The sequence below is a fragment of the Passer domesticus genome, chromosome 4, assembly GCF_036417665.1.
Source record: "Passer domesticus isolate bPasDom1 chromosome 4, bPasDom1.hap1, whole genome shotgun sequence".
NCBI classification, from domain to species: domain Eukaryota; kingdom Metazoa; phylum Chordata; class Aves; order Passeriformes; family Passeridae; genus Passer; species Passer domesticus.
The window spans coordinates 19,271,023-19,289,373 of record NC_087477.1 but is presented as its reverse complement, the minus strand read 5'-3'; the positions used below and the strand labels follow the sequence as shown (position 1 = coordinate 19,289,373).

At 41.1% G+C, this 18,351-nt stretch overlaps 1 protein-coding gene and 1 long non-coding RNA gene across 8 annotated transcripts in view; one reads left to right on the top strand and one right to left on the bottom strand.

The window, feature by feature from the left end:
• LOC135298660 (uncharacterized) overlaps positions 1-6,237 on the top strand; it is a 20,042-nt gene extending 13,805 nt beyond the window's left edge. For 5 of the 7 annotated variants that reach the window (XR_010360697.1, XR_010360694.1, XR_010360692.1 and 2 more), the window contains one exon: positions 4,660-6,237. This is a non-coding gene — a long non-coding RNA (uncharacterized LOC135298660). The remainder of the gene's footprint in view (positions 1-4,659) is intronic. The other 2 variants (XR_010360696.1, XR_010360693.1) reach the window with 2 other exon arrangements.
• Positions 1-18,351, bottom strand: part of HSPA4L (heat shock protein family A (Hsp70) member 4 like) — a 23,826-nt gene extending 5,475 nt beyond the window's left edge. Inside the window, exons 1-18 of the mRNA XM_064416445.1 lie at positions 18,068-18,351; positions 14,777-14,834; positions 14,018-14,158; positions 12,933-13,055; positions 11,498-11,597; positions 10,483-10,616; positions 9,640-9,884; positions 9,478-9,554; positions 8,188-8,339; positions 7,607-7,713; positions 7,113-7,246; positions 5,697-5,899; positions 3,521-3,622; positions 2,890-3,027; positions 2,417-2,542; positions 1,692-1,799; positions 574-693; positions 65-226 (exon numbers count right to left, since the gene is read on the bottom strand). Coding sequence (XP_064272515.1) covers positions 65-226; positions 574-693; positions 1,692-1,799; positions 2,417-2,542; positions 2,890-3,027; positions 3,521-3,622; positions 5,697-5,899; positions 7,113-7,246; positions 7,607-7,713; positions 8,188-8,339; positions 9,478-9,554; positions 9,640-9,884; positions 10,483-10,616; positions 11,498-11,597; positions 12,933-13,055; positions 14,018-14,158; positions 14,777-14,834; positions 18,068-18,174 — 2,337 coding nt within the window. The 5' untranslated portion in view covers positions 18,175-18,351. The remainder of the gene's footprint in view (positions 1-64; positions 227-573; positions 694-1,691; positions 1,800-2,416; positions 2,543-2,889; positions 3,028-3,520; positions 3,623-5,696; positions 5,900-7,112; positions 7,247-7,606; positions 7,714-8,187; positions 8,340-9,477; positions 9,555-9,639; positions 9,885-10,482; positions 10,617-11,497; positions 11,598-12,932; positions 13,056-14,017; positions 14,159-14,776; positions 14,835-18,067) is intronic.

Here is an 18,351-nt window from a genome sequence, read left to right as displayed (position 1 = left end):
TAGGCTAAAATCTGGTTCAGGAAAAACTGATTAGAATGCAACAAGTACAATTATTTTTTTTTACCTTAGATTTTGCTAGTATTTCTGCCACTTTGACAACTGGATCCTGAGTTAGACTGAGTTTGTTCTGGGCATTCATTTTGCTGTTCAACCAATTCATAGCCTCATTAATGTATTTTTCAACTTTCTCCATCTCAGCAGGATCTAGGTGGTCGTATTTTTCATCCTAAGGGGAGAGAGAGAGGTATTTGTATCACTGATTAAAATATGCTGCTCACCCACTTAAGTTAATTTTCAAAGTTACAGAAACACCGGTAACAGCTGTAAGTTCAGAGATCCATCTCAAGTGGTACCAGTAAAAAAACACATAAATCTCTGATTTAAGTTCTCATGAAGCAGCTCCTTCTGCTAGCAATGCTGAACAAGTTTAAAGCTCTCAGGAGCAGAAGTACAACAGCCCTTCTAAAGCAGTGTAAGAGTTAACTTTACAGGATTTGTTTAAACACAAAAGACTCTCTACAGCCAAACTCAAAACACCTGCAATCACTGAAGGGCTGAAGCATTTGGCTTTACCTTATTTTTGTATGCTTCTACTGCTTTCATAAGGAGCTGAATCTTCTTCCCCAGTTCATTTAGCACTTTCGGTCTCTCTTCATGTTCCATGCACCTTTCCTGGATAGGCTGTCCAAATTTCTGGAATAATAAGCACAAAGATGTTTACAAAACACATACTTCCTTTAGTCTGTTCTAAAAATACAATGCAGCATGGGTAGGAATGTTGCCTTCTCACCCCTTCAAAGAGCCAAGTCTTTGCATATTGCTTTAGCCAACAACAACAACAACAAAAAAAAAAAAAAAAAAAAAAAAAAAAAAAAAAAAAAAAAACACCACACCAAAAAACACCAAAAAAACACCAAAAAACAACAGAAGTTTAAACACAGGAATAGTGACTGTGCTTTCTAGGGTTGGTATTTTTCTGGTTTTTTTTTTGCAAAAAGAACATTTGGAACAATGCACTTGCAACAGAAACCAGTTAGGCTTTAACAGATGCTTTAATTTTCAAGCAGTTAATCTGAAAACATCTAATTTTATCCACTGTTTGCTTTTTCCTTCTCTTGAATCCTGGTATCCAGGCAGTTGACTGGATCTACATTGCTGTTTCCATTAGTTATTCCTCCCCTTGAGGAAATGTGACTGGAGAGTAAATAGCTGGAACCCAAGGGCTAGACACGTACATCAACTTCCAATAAAGCAGGTAGTTATTCATCAGAATTCGTGTTTTCCCCACCAGATCCTTAAAATCTGAAGGATTTAGGAGGTGTTTGTCATCAATAATCCAAGGATACAATGGAAGCTACTGTTAAAGCACTCCAGAGCCTTTATTATTGGATATTATACCCAAAAATCAGTCTTACTATAAATCTAAAGAAGATCACTGAGAACAGGAAAAAAAGAATATATATTCTAGAACGTAATTCTCATTACCCAGGAGTGCAATCAAACTGCTAAAAAGCCTCTTTCAGACTGCAAGAAGTCTGACAGAAAATTCCCAGAACAATTAGATCTATTGTCATTAGTGACAGTCTGCTTCATTTCAACCATCTTCAAATTAGGAACACAACTCACATTAAACTGTACTTCTAGTTCTAAATATGAGTGAGTTTTCCAGAAAACAACTTAAAAAACCTTACCTTTAATTCCTGAAGCTTATCCATGTAGACTTGTTTTGGCTGGTCCTCTCCATCCTCATAAAGCCAGTTTTCTGTGTCCTCCAACATCAAGGTCAGCTTGTTGGAGTCCTACAAAGCAAATTATGGACATTCCAAGTCAGAAAGGAACACATCAAATAAGACTTCTCTTCCTGGCACAAACCCACCCTACTCAAAAAAGGACTGCTTCATCAGCTTAAAATATTCCAAGTGAGAGTGAAGGAAAACAGTAATTAACAGACTTCAAAGCCAAGATTTTGCAGAGATGAGAGAGGCAGGACAACCCTACTCATGTGATTTGCAGGTGAAGTTTACCAGAATTATAAAATCTGTCCTGAGGCTATTTAAGGCAGTCCATGCACCTCTGAAGAGTGTTCCATATTATCTGTTCATTTCCTTTTTACTCCTACCCACTCAGCCATTCAGAGGCTCGTGGTGATCTGTCCTACTTTCCTAGGCTGACCACAGGGTTTTCACATTCTGCCTGCATCCCTGACCCTTCCTTGCCACTGAGGAGCTTCTCAGGCAGTAAAGAACTCTGCAAGTCAAATGTCATGTGTAACTTGAGCTTCACTGCTGGGAAGTCAAGCCATCTCCTGTTCCAAAAGTAGTCCAAGAGAACCCTGCAGCCTTCACAGAACACACATTCAAAATTATAAACACAAAGGAACTTTTCCCAACAGCTGAAATGTACAAGCAAGTCTTACTTCTTCAGTGATGAATTTCTCAAAGGCTCCACACAGCTTGTCTCTGAATTCATACACATATTCTTCAACAGCATTCTTAGCATCATTTCGTTCCTTCTCAAGCTTGTCTTGCATCATCATCTTCCCCTAGGGTGGAGAAAGGCACACTGAAAACTGAAAGCATTTTTAAGTGTTAAGCTTCGTGACTACTCTTCAAACTGTACCAGAGAAGCTGGCAGAGGCCTGATAATTCACAATTACTGCTAAAAATATTCACCTCTGTGTAAGTAATCACTACAAACACAACCAAAATGAACTAAGTCCACAGAAATTGAATCACTTCACCACAAAACCAAACCACAAACAAAACCTGTTACAATTATGGGCAACTTTCTAAAGAACTCTAAATTAGATAAGTCAATGATTTAAAATATTTTTTAGATACTTATTTACAGTGACATTAATTTGAGTAGTCACCTCTTTATGCTGCTTACCTCATTTTCTATATAGGAATTGATCAGATCTTGTCCCAGCTGCCTACAGAGGCTTGCCTGTATAGGGAGATCAATACTCTTAACTTTTGTTTTCGCCTTTGGCTGGGAGGGATGATCTTGCTTTTCTCCAGAAGTAGCCTATGAAAAGAGAGACACTAGTAAGGAACTTCTAGGAATCAAAATATTACTACATTTATGCTGAAAAAGGAGAGACAAATGAAACTAGTTAAGACAGCTACAAATTCATCTTATGTAAATTAAGCACCTAATTATTTCTCTGTATTCAAAATCACTATTGCCTTAGTTTGGAACCAAACAGGTGAAATGAATTTCTTTAAAGAACTGTTAAGTAAACTTGTTCAAAAGTTTAAAAGCACTGCATATTATTCTTCACAATGTTTCCTAATCTCCCTAAATTCCATCTTCATTATAAAACCAGGTTAAACAGCAGACACCTACTTCAAAGTCTTTATCATGGTATGTTGAAAATTGAAGTGCTATGGTAGGATTCCTTACTTATCCATGTCAATATAGCTGTCCTCTAAACACAGTCCCATGTTTTCCAACTAGCAAAATCAGTTAAGTGTGAGAATACTAGGCAAAAAATATCCTATGAATACTGAATACAAACCTTTGTTTCAGTTCCAGCATTTTCAGTTTCCTCATCTGCCTGGTTCTGTTGTTCACCTTGACTTTTCTGCACACCTTCTTCTTGATCAACCTGCATTTTATCCTGCAGAGAGTTACATAACTGAATGTAATGGTTTGCTGGAAGACTGAGGGCTGATATCAATTACAGTAAATCCCAGACAACATATGAATTTCACAATCAATCTTAAAAATTTATCCTTCACTATGTTTAAACAGGCATTTTGATATAGTATTTTTGATATAGTATTTGTATTTATATCTCTCAAATTAAGTCAAAATTCTACTCTGCTGCTTGATGTTGCTGTCTGTCCCCATTACATAATTACACTAACGCTTGTGAATACTCACTTTGAATTAGAAACAAATACATATAAAATGAAATCAAAGAACATTCTAGCAACACACCACCAACACAGGAAACAACAATGGATTCTCTATGGAACAGTCAGAACTTTCACATCCTACCATTTTCGACCTAAACCTTACAGCCTGCAACCCAAAGCAGAAGTAATTTAATCACTGCAATTATTACCTGCATCTGTCTCACAAGGCAGTGAAATCAATACTTTAGTGGCAGCCTCTTGGGAGTACATGAGCAACTACCTTCCCTCCTTGCCACCCAAAATAAAGAGAGCCTCACTTAAATTTTTCAGTAAGTTTACCACTTATGCCTTATTCTAAATTTAACAATCTGATTGGTAAATTACTAGTGCAGATCACTTGGTTTAAGTAATAAAGCTCCATGTCACCACTGAAGGACACTTTTAATGGCATAGTAATGGGTAAGCCTAGTGTTTTCAGGATGATTCTAATTCTCAGAGATACAGAGTACTAATAACTAACAAGCTGTAGCTAAGGTCTGAAAGGTCCAAGATTGCCTCCATTACAAGGAATTAGTATTTCTGGATTCACAAACTACATATGAATGTAGAATAATTTACTACTAGTTCTGCAAAATAATAAAAATAATTGTTTAAGGATTTCAAACTCTAGCACAGGTGCCTAGGTTGCAGTTTAAAGTGGAAAACAAGACTACTTTGACCAAATTTAAAGTTTTGTCACTTGAGAGTAGGAAAATAGTATCTAAATCCTCACTTGCTGTTCTTACTGTTCACACAGAAAAGCCAACAACTGGAAGGAACTGCTTGGCCTACAGGAAATAGCTAGAGAGGGGATAACAGGACACACAGACAAGACAAACCTCCTCCTCAGAGTCGAGGGGATCATCCTCAATACTGAAAGGTAATTGCTGACAAGCACCATTGTAAAACAGAAGATGTGTTAGATGAAGGAAGTGCTACAAATGGAAAGCCTGAGCATGGAAGCAGCTACTCTCACGCTGAATTCAGCACACTCCCAGTGAGCTCCACATGCCGTTTACACTAAATGCCAGCTCCAGCACCTCCAGCCTTTGCTCACTTGATTACAAACACAATGTATGGAGCACTTGCCCATAAGGATCTGCACCATGCTCAGTTTTTCAAATATGCCCACATTCCTGGAAAGCAGCATAGTGTTTAAGAAGTTGCTTATACCAATTATGTAATGCTAGTTGTGTAACCATTTGCTCTAATTCCTGTAGAATATCCAACTAAGGTGGGAGAAACTAAGGCCAAATCCGAGGAGAAAGGCTGTCAGGGCCAGTGCTGGTGTTGCTGTTTCCAACTCCAATGTGGTCCCTGGCACCCAGTCCTCAACTCTGCACTGCAAAAGGGCACCTCACTGGGAGCTACTTTCAGGAGGCAGTGCAGTTTTCCATCTATAAAGAAATACCATATATTTTTTACTCATTGAAAACATACTTTGTGAGGAAATACCTTTAAAATTAATTTGTCAACAGATCTCATTGATTACTCTGCCTTTTGCTAGTGATACTAGATAACACTAAGACTAGTAGAGAGATGATAAAAACAACGAAAAAACTACTTCCTTGTTTTTTCACAATCTACTTTTCCATTCTTTGTGCTTAGTGCCACACTTAAGCAATAAACATGAAGAAAGGTGCTACATAACCACAGAAGTAATTTAAGGGTGGAGAAGCAGTAACAGTCAGAAGCCAAACACAGCCATTTACCCTGCAATTATTAGCCATTTACCCTGCAATTATGGGCTCTGTTGCCACAATGACAGTGAAGACGTTGACAAGCTTTACATACCAGCTCCTCATCTCTGCCTTGGTTCTTACTTGCTGACTCGGTGTCCATGGGGGTGTCGTTGTGGTCCCCCTCGACGCTCTGCTTCTCGATGATGGACGCGCTGGCCACGCTGAAGAGCCCGTGGATGTTGACGCGCACTTTCACCTTCACCTTGGAGTTGTCGCCGTCGTGCTGGGGACCCACGTTCTGAATAGTGAAACGCCCTTGGAAACAACAGAGGTGGCTTTAATTGTTGTCCCAAAATGCACAGAAAGAGGGGAGAAAAACCCCAAACACATTCCTTTAAGGGTCTTAATTTAAACAGCAATTTCACGTAGCTGAAACTATTTGGAAACTTAATATTCAGCTGACAATCCTACAATGTAAGCTGCAGGTAGATAAACTAAAAGCTGGTTCCCCGATTATTACAGGTTCACTGGTAATTAGTAAGATGGTTTTGCTTTATCTGTATTTCATAAAAAAAAAAGGTAGTACTTTACTAGGTGTTCTACTTCTCTGTTGCCTTCTGTAACCACCACACTAGAGAAACTACTCTGATTCATCTCAAATGGTTTCTTTTGTCCACGTAACTCAAACTTCACACTGAAAAATAAAATGTTAACAGAGATAAAATATTCTGCTTAAATTTGATAACATGGCTACACTACACTTTTTGGAAAATGAATAGTTCTTAGCAAGGTTTCTGAAAGCAGTGAGATTGATACTTTATTTTGCAACTTGCTGAAAATTTAAGTGTAGATGATGTGCATATGTAAAGGACAATGTTTCTTCCTCAGGACCACAGACTTCTTGCACAGATAGCAGCAAATTTGTATCCGATTCATGAACCAGTGAATACAACAATGAATTAAAGACCTTGAGGAGTGTACTAATAACTGCAAAAAAGTAGCATTAGCTAACAAGAAACTTATTTATGCCATCCAATTCTTTAGACTCTACTACAGATGCTTAAACGGAGGAAACACCTATATTTTATATTCTCAGATTAACAGAAAGAGACATTACAGATAGCATGAGACAAGTTATCTGTCCAGACAGGCAACAGCTCCTTTGATCCAATTTCTTTGAAAAACACAGGTTGGCAGGCAAATAAGATCCTAATCAATTTTATAGAGACTAAAAGAACCAGACAATAGAGCACTGAACTCTTTGTGCCTACTTCTTTTGAAGCCTTCAGTAACTGTAAAGATAGACAGAAGGAAGAATGCAGAATTTTTTTTAGGCATGTCAAAGAGAGATGTCAATATGGTTTGCTCACTACGCTTAAATCAAGAAGCCTGTGCTGAGCCTTTCTAAAGAACCTAAGCTCTTCTGTAAGCTAGAAAGCATGGAAGTAACATATCTTACAAGAAAGGAGAACCACATTTCCCATATCAACAGGAGTTAGGGATGGGTGTTTCATTCCCATGTCCTTACCTATTCTGGAATCAGGATAAGGCACTTCATGTGGATGGGTATAATAAGCTTCCAAGTCAAAAGGCTCTTTCTTGTGGAAGGTAATTACTTTTGAGAATGGAGCAGCATGGTTCTTACTGAAGACTTCACACTCCCTAAAGCAATAAACATCAGGTAACATTAAACCTCTGAGCACAACTCAATGGAAAATCAAAGTCAAGGTATGTTAACAATCAGCAGCCCTGCTGACCAAGCAACTGAGTGATTTAGTTTAAGTCAGTTTTTCACAAGAGCTGGAGGTTGAAGGCCTCTATGTCTCAAAGCTGGACTCTGCATTTTATGTCACACTTATCAAAGATTAGGCAACTTCACCCCAACATTTTAATTAATTGTCTTTCTAATTCTTAAGCAGTAACTGGAACCCCAAAGGTAAAATACTAAGAAAGAAAATTGGAATTTCAACATTTTTCTTTATATCCAAACACACACTGTTTTGTAGGCGCTGTACAACTTACCCTGTTCCTTCTTCGTAAGATGATTTCCATCTCAGTGTTATGGAGTAAGGAACAACATCTGTGATGGAAAACTCACGCACTTTAAAAGCTGGAGAAAGAATTGCACACTAGGGAAAAAAAGAGACCAAAAATTTATTATATTATCCATGTAGTCAAATAAATAGCAAGTACAATAATTAATACTTATCATATAGGTCATATGGAGGTCCTGCTTATCACACTTTTTTTTTTAAACAGAAACTTCCTAGAGTTAATTGAACTCAAAGACTTAACTAAAGTAACAGATGTTATTTCCCCAGTGATTTTCAGTAAAGATACCCAGCAAAGGTTCCAAGTGACAACACAGAAGTGGAACAGCAGAATTTAGGTTCTCAAATTTAACAGGTCTTTTTAACAAGCCCATCCTTCTAACATGACACAGCAAATTAATGAATGTAAGAGAACAATTTCCAGTTAGTGCAGTAACAAGTAAGACTCTGCATCTTGCCTCAGCTGCACTACCTTTTGCTTGTGGTTAGCTGTATTTCATTAGTACATTATGTTAAAGAAGCAATACTAAAGCTTTATTTCAGGAACTATACCTGCAAGGCACAGCCTCTTGCAACAGCTTCATCAGCATTTAGCGTGGTGCTTATCTCTTTACAGAAAAAGTTAGAGATCTGTTCCTTCACTGCTGGAATTCTAGTAGCCCCACCTACTATTTCTATACTGTAGATATCTTCACGCTGAAGTTCTAGAAAAGAGAGTGCATGCCCTTAAGTTATCATCAAGGTATCAGAAAGCTATCTTTGGACAAAAAAAGAAGAGGAAAAAAAAAAAAAGTTCTCTTATTATCTAGACATTGTGACAAGCACAGAATGTATTTCATGGCTGAAAAGATCTTTAAAACTCTTTGTCCCTCCCGTAGGCTACAAAGTTTTCTAGTTGCACAAACCTGGGAAATGCAGAAGCCAAGCATCAATGAGAACAACTGTTCTATAAAGTGTGTTGTCCATGTGCAATCCCTTTCTGCTCTGCATGAACTCAAAGGTGAAACTGGGTCTTCTGCACTACTGGACAGTATCTCACTCTCCCAAAAAACCCCCAAAAAATGAAACCCAAATAGATGTCATTTTATGTTTGGCAGAATTTTGCTTGCCAAAAGAGAAAACAAAACCTTTTAAGCCAATGTATCTAAAAACCAGCACGTTGTGCTTGAATGTTAACTTGTTAATTCTGGAACCAGGATATATGTATGAAGTCATCTCAAACAATAGCCAGTCCTTGAACAGCTCTGCTCAGCAGTTACTCAGGTTTTTAATTCCTGTATTTGCTATCGAGCCAAGTCACAAGATCAGCAGAATTCTTCCCTTATAGTTGAAGGTGCTGGAATTGGGGGTAAAAGCTTTCCTGTTAAAAGTCTACTTCTCTCCTTTACACTACATTAGGCAAAAAAAAAAAAAAATTATTGGCACATGCTTTAGGTAATTCAATTTAAGAATATACTGCCAAACTATCAGGTCAGTGAGGACATGTAAGTACCACATGGAACAGGCTGGCCAGAAGGTTGCAGTTAAGAATACTATCTTTTACCATCGTCATTTTGGATTGGTTGTTTGGTGGTTTTTTCTTCATAAATTGAGAGTGCCAACCTTTTCCATGACACAGGGTGAATGAGGGTCAATAACCAAGGTTGCAGAGTAGCATGTGCACTATATGAGGCGGGAATGGGATCATGCATTCATGGCAAGCATATGAATGGAACTTACATTTAACTTTTCAGTATTTAGCTTTGCAATTCTAATAAATACAAAAATACATTGAAAAGATAATCATTAAAGAGATCAGGAATGACTGGATTACTATCAGCACCTCAAGTAACTTCTACTCACTGGCTTGATCCATGGCTGCTCTTAGAGGAGGCTCCACTCTGGCCAGAAGGGCAGCACACAGCTGCTCGAACTGAGCTCTGCAGGGCAGGGAGAGTGCTTGCTGTTAGCAGGCTGCTCAGAGACCACAAAGCCCTGCCCCAGAGTGGGAACACCACCCAGTACCTGTTCATCTTACTGGAGACATCCAGGTCGTTCATGAAGCACTCGATGTTGAGGGGAAGGTCAGACGCATTTGCACTCATCAGCTTCTTGAGCTTTTCACATTCCTGATACAATCGCAGCAGAGCTCGGGGATTCTCTTTTACATTCAGCTTGTATTTCGTCCTAAATTCTTCAGAGAAGTAATCTACCAAAGCCTCATCAAAATTCCTGCCACCTACGAAAGGGTCAAAGGTAGTGGCCAAGACCTGGCAGAAGTCAAAGAACAAGATCAGAAGTTATTCGACAAGGTTTGTGCTGCATCATTTAGTTAGCACAGTGGGAATGCCATCATCACCTTCCACATGGCTTCAGATGGCATTTGGCTACCAGAGACAGGCCCACAAAAGCATTCAGCCTTTACTAGGTCACAAAGTCTCCAAACCAGGAGGCAAAGACTGTTCAGCTTTGCCTCACATCCCACTGGATTTAGACTTTGAATTGTCTGGGATGGCATCAAAAAAACCCCCAACACCTCAAAGCAACTCAAGACAGTTCAACAGCCTCCCGTAAGTGAATCAGTTGCACTTAAGAGGCTCTCTGAATATGCAAATATTTCAGGGATATGACACAAAAACTGCAGTGTCCTAATTATCAAGCACTTTCCAAAACACACTTTAGGATGCTGCACTTCTGCATTGTAACTAACTTGATAAAACAGTCAAAATCTAACAGAAATATTTTTTAAATGTGGACTACAAAACCTTTTCTACAGGCATTTATTTTTTTAAAAAAATAATCTTTCCACAGAGCACTATTTTGAGTTTTAAATACCTCAGGCTTTTAATGTATGACTTAAAAGATTACCTTCAGTTTTCCCTTGTTAAAAGCACAGATGGAAACCTGATATGCAGAATGCCCCATATCTACAAAGACCACATTTCTTGGCTTCTCTTCCAAGGCTGGCAGATCTTGCTTGTATATTCCATAGGCTAATGCAACTGGAAAACACCAAACCATGGAAGGTAAGGGAAAGGCACACACAGCTGCAGACCATGCATTAAAAGCACCACCAAGAGACAGATACTGCCCATGTTCATCCTTTCTAAAGGCCTTCATAACTCTTATTAAAGAGTCAAAATCATGTTGAAAACACATTTTTTATTGACAAGAGAGAAAGAAGTGTCAAGTGAAGGTTTAGCAACAATAAAGTCTCACCCTGCTTGTAGCCAAATTAACACTGCAATTTGTGAAAGTACACAGATTAAGACTCATTCCTACACCTCTCTCCTTTGAAATGCCTTCCTTACAGAAGTTTTTACCTTAGCTTTGAAAAATTCAAGCATGCCCAAGAGATAAAGGAAATGTTTTGGAAGACTCATTTACACAAATCTATGCTTTCACAACCAGCACTCATTTGGAAAGCTTTTTCAGACTTTTTAAAAGCAAAGAGAATCAATCAAGAAAAATAAAAATTACTGATTCAAGCAGCTTCAACTTTAGTACCCACAAAGTGTTATGTATTTCTAAGCCCTACCTTAGAATTCACCAAAACCAGAAGAGGGGAGTAAATTACTTGATAGAAACACTTGTGCCACTGCTACAGCAGACAGGACTGGCACAACTTTAAGCACAGATCCCAGGTTTATTTCCAAAGCCATTCCCAAGTGTGACAGTGCTCAGGTTAGCTAAGCCCAGCTCTCATGGTCCTTCCCAAGTGCTGCAAACCACCCCACTGCTGTGTTTCCAGTTCCCAAACTGGAACGGGCAGTACTAGCCCGGACAGCTCTCTCCCAAGCTCCCACTTGTGTAAGAGCAGGGTGTCATCACCCTCATGCTCAACAGCCTGGACAGCCTCAAAGGACAAAAAAATGTCCTTTACCTGCTGTAGTTTCATTCATCAGCTTCAGACAATTTAATCCTGCAATCTGTGCAGCTGCCATTACAGACCTTCTTTCAGCATCAGTGAAGAAACTGGGGACCTGTTTCCAAAAATAATGACATTGGATATTAGAGGATATGGATTTTTTCATTTAGAGTAGTCAGACTTGCCCATCAAGCTATCCTATAAATGTCAGTACCACAAGAAACTGTTATAAGCTAACCTCAAATTAATAAGGCTGTCTGAATAAAGCAACTACCTAATCCATTTTTGTGCATATTTTAATGAAAAATTCACAATATGACAAAAATGAAGTTGCATCCAGGATGGTTTTAAATAAAGCAGATTTCAACATGCAAAAAAAATTTCCTGAAAATGTTTTCTTAGATTGTTTTAATGAGTCTTTCATCTTAAAATCATCACTAGTTTCTGGAAACACTTGTGCAGGACAAAGTCAACCCAACAAACATTCACACACAGCCCCACAGTAAGCCAGTGGCAGAAGCTCTGCAGTGATGCTGAAATCCAGCTTGAATCTGTATCCCTTTTTCAGCTACCACTGCCACCACAGTGCCAGCTTACAGTGTGCTACAAGGTTCAGTGCCACCAAAAATAGCCACAGCACCATCAGAGCCCATTTAGGATCTGGCTGCAATCAGCTGGCACCTCTTCAGCAGACTAGAGCTCCATTTCGTTGTGTGTTTTGTTGGCTACCACTGTGGGGCATTGCCAAGGATGCCTGGGTGTGTGGGAGGTATTCTCCCAGCTTAAGGAAGCAAGGAAAAAGATCAAAGCAGATTTCTAACAGCTCAAGTACACAGCTTTCCAGTTCCCATGGCTCTGCCTGACAGAGAAGGGACAACTGCAATCCTTCATGCCCAAACTTCCCACCAGGGCCTGTAAACAAAGACCATGTGAAAAGCAGACACAGGACTTCATATCCAATAAAGTAAAATGACTTTTCCAAACAAAGCCAAGTGGTTTGGGTGTGTCACATTAATGAGCATGATGCTCAGAGCCCTAAATTCAGGTGACTCTCAACTGCACTACAACAGTGTTCACCCATGCAACAAGACAGAAATTTAACAAGAATTTAGGAAGGTTCTTTGGAAGCAAGGAGGATATGCTTACACCTAGGACAGCTCCCATTTGGAACAAGAACTACAGTAATCAGAGATACTGTCTGTAGCCCTTGGAGACAGACAGACTGCATCAGCTTAAGCACTGTGTCCTTTCTGAAAATACACTCTTGATTTAACCACCTTTCCATCTCCTCACACATGCTTCAAGAAGGATTCTCATTTGGACTATCTGCAACAAAGGCCCATTTCTGAGGATATGATTTCTACCTGCTACTTGAACCTCTTAGGATGGTATAAATGGTCCTATTTTGCATAAAGCTGCCTATGGATTGCAATAAATACACACAACTTACTGAAATCACACAGTCGGCCACTGGTTTCTTCAAAGCACTTTCTGATGTCTCCTTCAGCTTGGCCAGCAGCATTCCTGTGATCTGTTCCACTGCAAACAGTCTCTCTTCATCCAGGTACCTCACCTGGAACAGAGAATTGGGATTCTGTGATCAATCATCTCAACCTTCCTCTCATGAGGTGCAAATTCATCATAATTATTATGAATTATTAATTCATAATAATGAATTATTATTTGTAATGTTGAGCACTGAAACCCACTGAACACCAGCTGCAGACACAAGTAACTCCCTGGCTATTGATCTGTGCTCCCTACAACAAATCTTCAGCAGCTCAATTTGTTGGTTTTTTTGGGCTTTTTTTTTTTGTGGGAAGCTTAACACCTCAGTTACCTCAAGGGACTATTCACAACGATACAGTATTTCTGCTGCTTGTGTATTTTGAATTTAAAAAAAAAAGCAGCAAAAAAAGGAGCATAATATACGTAGGATCACATTGTGCTATAACAGGCTAAAAATAAAAAGTTTTGGAGCAAGCCCAAGGAACATTTGCTTCCTGCAACAGTCACTCAAGCACAGGAGGCAGGGAAGGTGTAAACCAGGCAATTCCAACAGTCCTGCCCTGCTTAGGAAATGTGCTTGAATCCTCAGCCTCCATGGGAGGTTCTGTGTCCTGAATTCCTAACAAGCAATCATCTCTCCAGCAATCCCAAGCACCCCTGCCATTTAGTTTGGAAGCAAATTAAAGATAACTTGTTCAAATTTCATACTCAGACCATTATGTTGTTTTCCTGACACTTGGCCTCTGCATGTCTGATGGGAACTAATAATCTCACACTGTTATTACACAGATTTGAAGATAAATCTAGTAAGGCCAAGTGAAAAGCTAATGTGACTAAGGAACACTAACATGATTGATGAGAAGCCTCAATGGACATCTTGGAGAAAGTACAGACTTATTCAGAGACACAGGAATGTATTTAGTTTTCTAAAGGAAAATGTAAGTGACCACAGAGGAAGTTAAGTGACAAGGGCCCAAAGTGCTCATCTCTACCACCAGAGAGATCCCACCCAAAGCTCTCACTCACCTTTACTCCTACAGAGCCATTTGGCATCTTCTGAAGTTCATAGGGAAGTTTGGCCCTCTCAGCTTGGATGTAAGGATCTTCAAATGCTCTTCCATGCAGCTTTTTGAAGCCATGGACTGCATTTTTTACATTTGTGACGATCTGTGGCAAAGATATTTTCATTACCCATGACATCCTGATAAACAGGACTGTGCAGAAAGGAATTTTTCATGTTGGGCTTAATGCACACACTGTGTGAAGCCCCACACACTCACTGAAAAGCAAAGTGTGAGGAGAGTGAAAGAATCACCTACTTTTTAATCTATGGCCCCTATTAGAAAAATTGATATCTACTTCTCTCTGTAACATCCATTTAACTTGCTGCCATCAATTCTCACCGTATCCTTTTATTTTAGAGGTGCTTTCTGATACAGCACGAGTTATTTAAGATCCTATATTGTTGCAGTGGCTGCCTGCAGGAACTAATGAAGTTATTACCTACATTAACCTTAAATGAACCTTCAACAAATTAACACATTTCCCTTCCTTTAAAGTCCTCCTCTAATTCAGATCCCATCTGGATGTAAAGCCTCCCCACACCTATTCTCCCATCAGTGTTTTAACCTAGTCATTTTCAGGACAGGCTTTTAACCAAAGAAAGAACCAAAACAAACAAATCCCAGTGAACACAATACTTAAAGCTATCAAAAGAAACTGCTACAGAAGCATCTTCTCCAAGATGAACTTGTTTACCAGTTAAAAAGTTTTCGATCCATTTACCTGGCTCTTTGCTGCATTCCCGATGGCTCGGGTCTTGGATCCTAAAGATATACATGCTCTAAGTAAAAAAAAAACAAAAAAAAAAAACAATTCAGCTTTAAAAGAAATCATCACAAAATATTTCTATGGTACTTTAGAACACCCATAAAAATTCAAACATCAGGACATGGATGTGTTAAATAACAGCATTACTATACGAAGCACCAGAACCTGAAGTGGAATTCTAGTTATTTTGTTCTTTGCAAATTATTTAGAAACTCCAAGCAACTGCAACTGTTGCATTAAATGCAATTTTAATTGCATTTAAGGAATTCTGTGAAAGCTGAAATGTTCCACAGATCTTACCACAAAGGAAAGGCACTGATAGTTATTTCTGGGTCACAGGTAAAACCTAAGAAGCCTGTGAGATTTCATTCAAACCCCTGGAATTTACCAGCCAGGTTCTCTTGACTCAACAACCCCGGAGTCTCACAGGGCCATATTCACACTCAAGAGCCCTTAGCAACAATCCTAAGACAACAATCAAAAATTGTTGTCTCTCCCACAAATCAAGGGAGCTGAAAAAGTGAGAGAAGTGCTTCACAGCTGAGCGCTACCAGGTCCCTGCTGCGAACTGCACAAAGGGAGGGACCTGGGGACAGCTCCCAGGCACGCAGGGCTCGGGAAACTCTGCTGTAATCCACAGCTCCCTGCAGCTTCTTGGCCACCAAGAACAGCCCCCTGCATCAGCAAAGGCTGCCTCAGGCCCCAGCCTCCATCTGGCCTCTCAGCACTGCCTTTGGAAATGCTCTTTTCTATTCTGGAAGTTACCAACACCGCATCTTCACATCACAGACATGAAACACAACTCTGCCCCAAAAGGCAACTGATCTGGCCATGACCACTCAGGAGTAACAGAGAAGCCCAGGTTTCACACAGCTCCAGTGTAATTGTTTAATGCATGCATAAAGGTCACTCCAGCACACTGCGTCCTGCCTCCCCTCCATCACTGAGGGCACTGCAATCTGGCAGTATTTTCTAGCAATCTTCTCTGTGACATCCAAAACCTTCTCCAGATTTAACTGTAGACTGCAAACACACGAGGCATTTCCCTACATTTTCAAATAGGCAGTTCAGCTTGCACAAACAACTTCTACAATTTTTGATGTCACAAAGCTACAGTTCCCCAGTTATGCCGTGTGACAATTAGGGGAAGTCAGATAAACAAGCAATTTCCATGGCAAGAAAATGACTTACAAACGAATGCTATTGCACCACACCTTTTCAGCGCAGGAATCTGCTCAGAGCCAGCACAACCTGCACACTACCCCATGCAGAAGCAGCTCAGAGCCAGCGCAGCTCCTGCCATGGGTTATTTCAATTACTTCCAGCACAGGGGGATGGATGGTTTTTCCCTCCTGCAGCTGGGAAGCAGACATGCCAAAAAATAAATGTGCCCTCCTTGGCTTCCGAAAATTCAGTCGTTTCCAAGATTCCTTATTACATCATCTTAATTGCAGCATGTGATCACATTAATCACACCTGGTGTGAAGTAAGTTATGAGCTATCAGCAACAGTCTTGTTTTCCCACAAAACCACAGTGGTGAGGCAGAGCACCTGAAAGGACCACTTGCCATGAGTTTAACGTGCCAGAAGCACTGGAAATGTGTTCAACAGCCCTGCTGGAGTTCCCAACTCAGGAGAAGTCAAGTGTCAGTCTTCAAAGAGATAGAGGGCCAAAAGCCAGGAAATACCCAAGTTCTACTGAAATGCACGGCTTATTGGCAGGATCTTTTCCCCTTCTTTGTAAAATGCTTGTGCTAAAGCTTAGAGGATGATACATGGTTGTACTGACACTGGATTACAGAGTGTAATTAACTAACAGCTAACTCAGTTACCTGAGTGATGCGAGCACCTCCATAGGAATAAGTTCATTTAAATAAGTCCACATTCAAGTGAGGTCATTTACTGGGTTGCTATGTGCAATAAGGAAAGTTCTGACGATTGAAGAATTCGACCTGTCTGTATCACCCAAATCCCACTTGAAGTAAAGATTTAGCTACTACGAGAAACTTACATAACAGTAATAACCTGTTACATTTCTATTTACCTTTGGTAGATTTCTCTCAAGACAACAACACTAGAAAAGATGTTTCTCAAGGTCTCCTGTATTACTACATTTTGAGACAGAAAAGGGCAATGAAAATGTCACTTCAAGTGTGATAGGTACTGTCTCTAAGTGCATGTGCACTCCAGATGCTGCAATTGGTAACTTGAACCTCTTTCATAATCACTTCGCAAGTATTTTGAAAGTACAGTTAGTCAGACATTAGTGTGAAAAATATCATATGCAGGTAAGCCTACCTACAAAGAACACACTCCAGAAACAGCTGAAAATTGGAAGTGTTCTTCATCACAAAGAAGGGAACTGCAGCTGCCCGAGGATTCGCGGGGCAACAATTTCATGGGATACTTTACATTTGAAAGGCCAGAGAATTTCAGGTCTCGCAAGGATAATTATTTCCTGAGAGTTAATACGAGAAGAATATTTTTCTAAATAGTAAAAAGAATTTTCAAGAGTATGCCCACTAAAACAGACGGCAAGCTCTTCGGCCATCAACTTCTTTGTACTTTTAAAAATCAACATTTTAGAAAGCAAACCTACATTTCTCCGAGACCAGGGCAGCAGTGCTGAAGTTACTACAGTCTCTCACAGCAGAAACAGCTTTCTCTGTTGGCTACGAGTCCCTTTGTAAAAAGAGAAGCACCATCCAACCCCCGATTTTTACGAGTATTACACGAATTCCTGAATCCTCCTTCCAAATTATGCACAGATGGAGCTCTAAAAACCCCAGACGTATCCCATAGAAACAGAGGAGCAATATCTCCACCTACTCTTGCGTCTCCCATCATCACGGACGTTGCCCAGTGCCCCCCCTTCCCCGCCAGACCTCGGTATTCCAGGGCCAGCAGACCCGGTGCGAGCAGGAACAGCTTTAGAGGAAGGCAGCTCATCGCGCCGCTTCCCTGCTCCATCAGCCTCCTCCTCGCCAGTCTCGCGGCTGTTATTGGGAGCGCTCCCAGCCCCGGCAGCCGCTCCGCACCGGGCAAACGCAGCGCTCCAGGGGGAACCTCCGGCTGCCCGGCAGCGGAGCGCCGAGCCCCGGAGCGCCGCGGCACTCCAAGGGCACGCCGGCACCGCCGGCACGCTCACCGCACAGCCCCCGGCGCTTCCCGGCACACGCGTTCCCGGCAAGGCGCTCCCCGCCGGCCCCGGCCCGGGCAGCCCGCGGCGGGCGCGCCGCTACTCACGGCGTGCAGCGGTCGCTGTACTCGTTGGCGATGGTCTCGATGCCGCCGCTCCGCGCCACGCCGATGTAGCAGTTGAGGAAGCCGAGGTCGATGCCCACCACAGACATGGCTGCGCCCGGGGCTGGCTCTGGCGCTAGCACCGGCTCTGGGGCTCCGCGCCCGCCGCTCCCCCACTGCGGAGCGCCGGCACCAACCGGCAGCGGGCCCGCCGTGCGCAGGCGCCGCCGGCGGGGAGCCCGCCCGGCCCCGGCGCCGCTTCGGCTCTTTCCGGCAGGGCTCGGGCG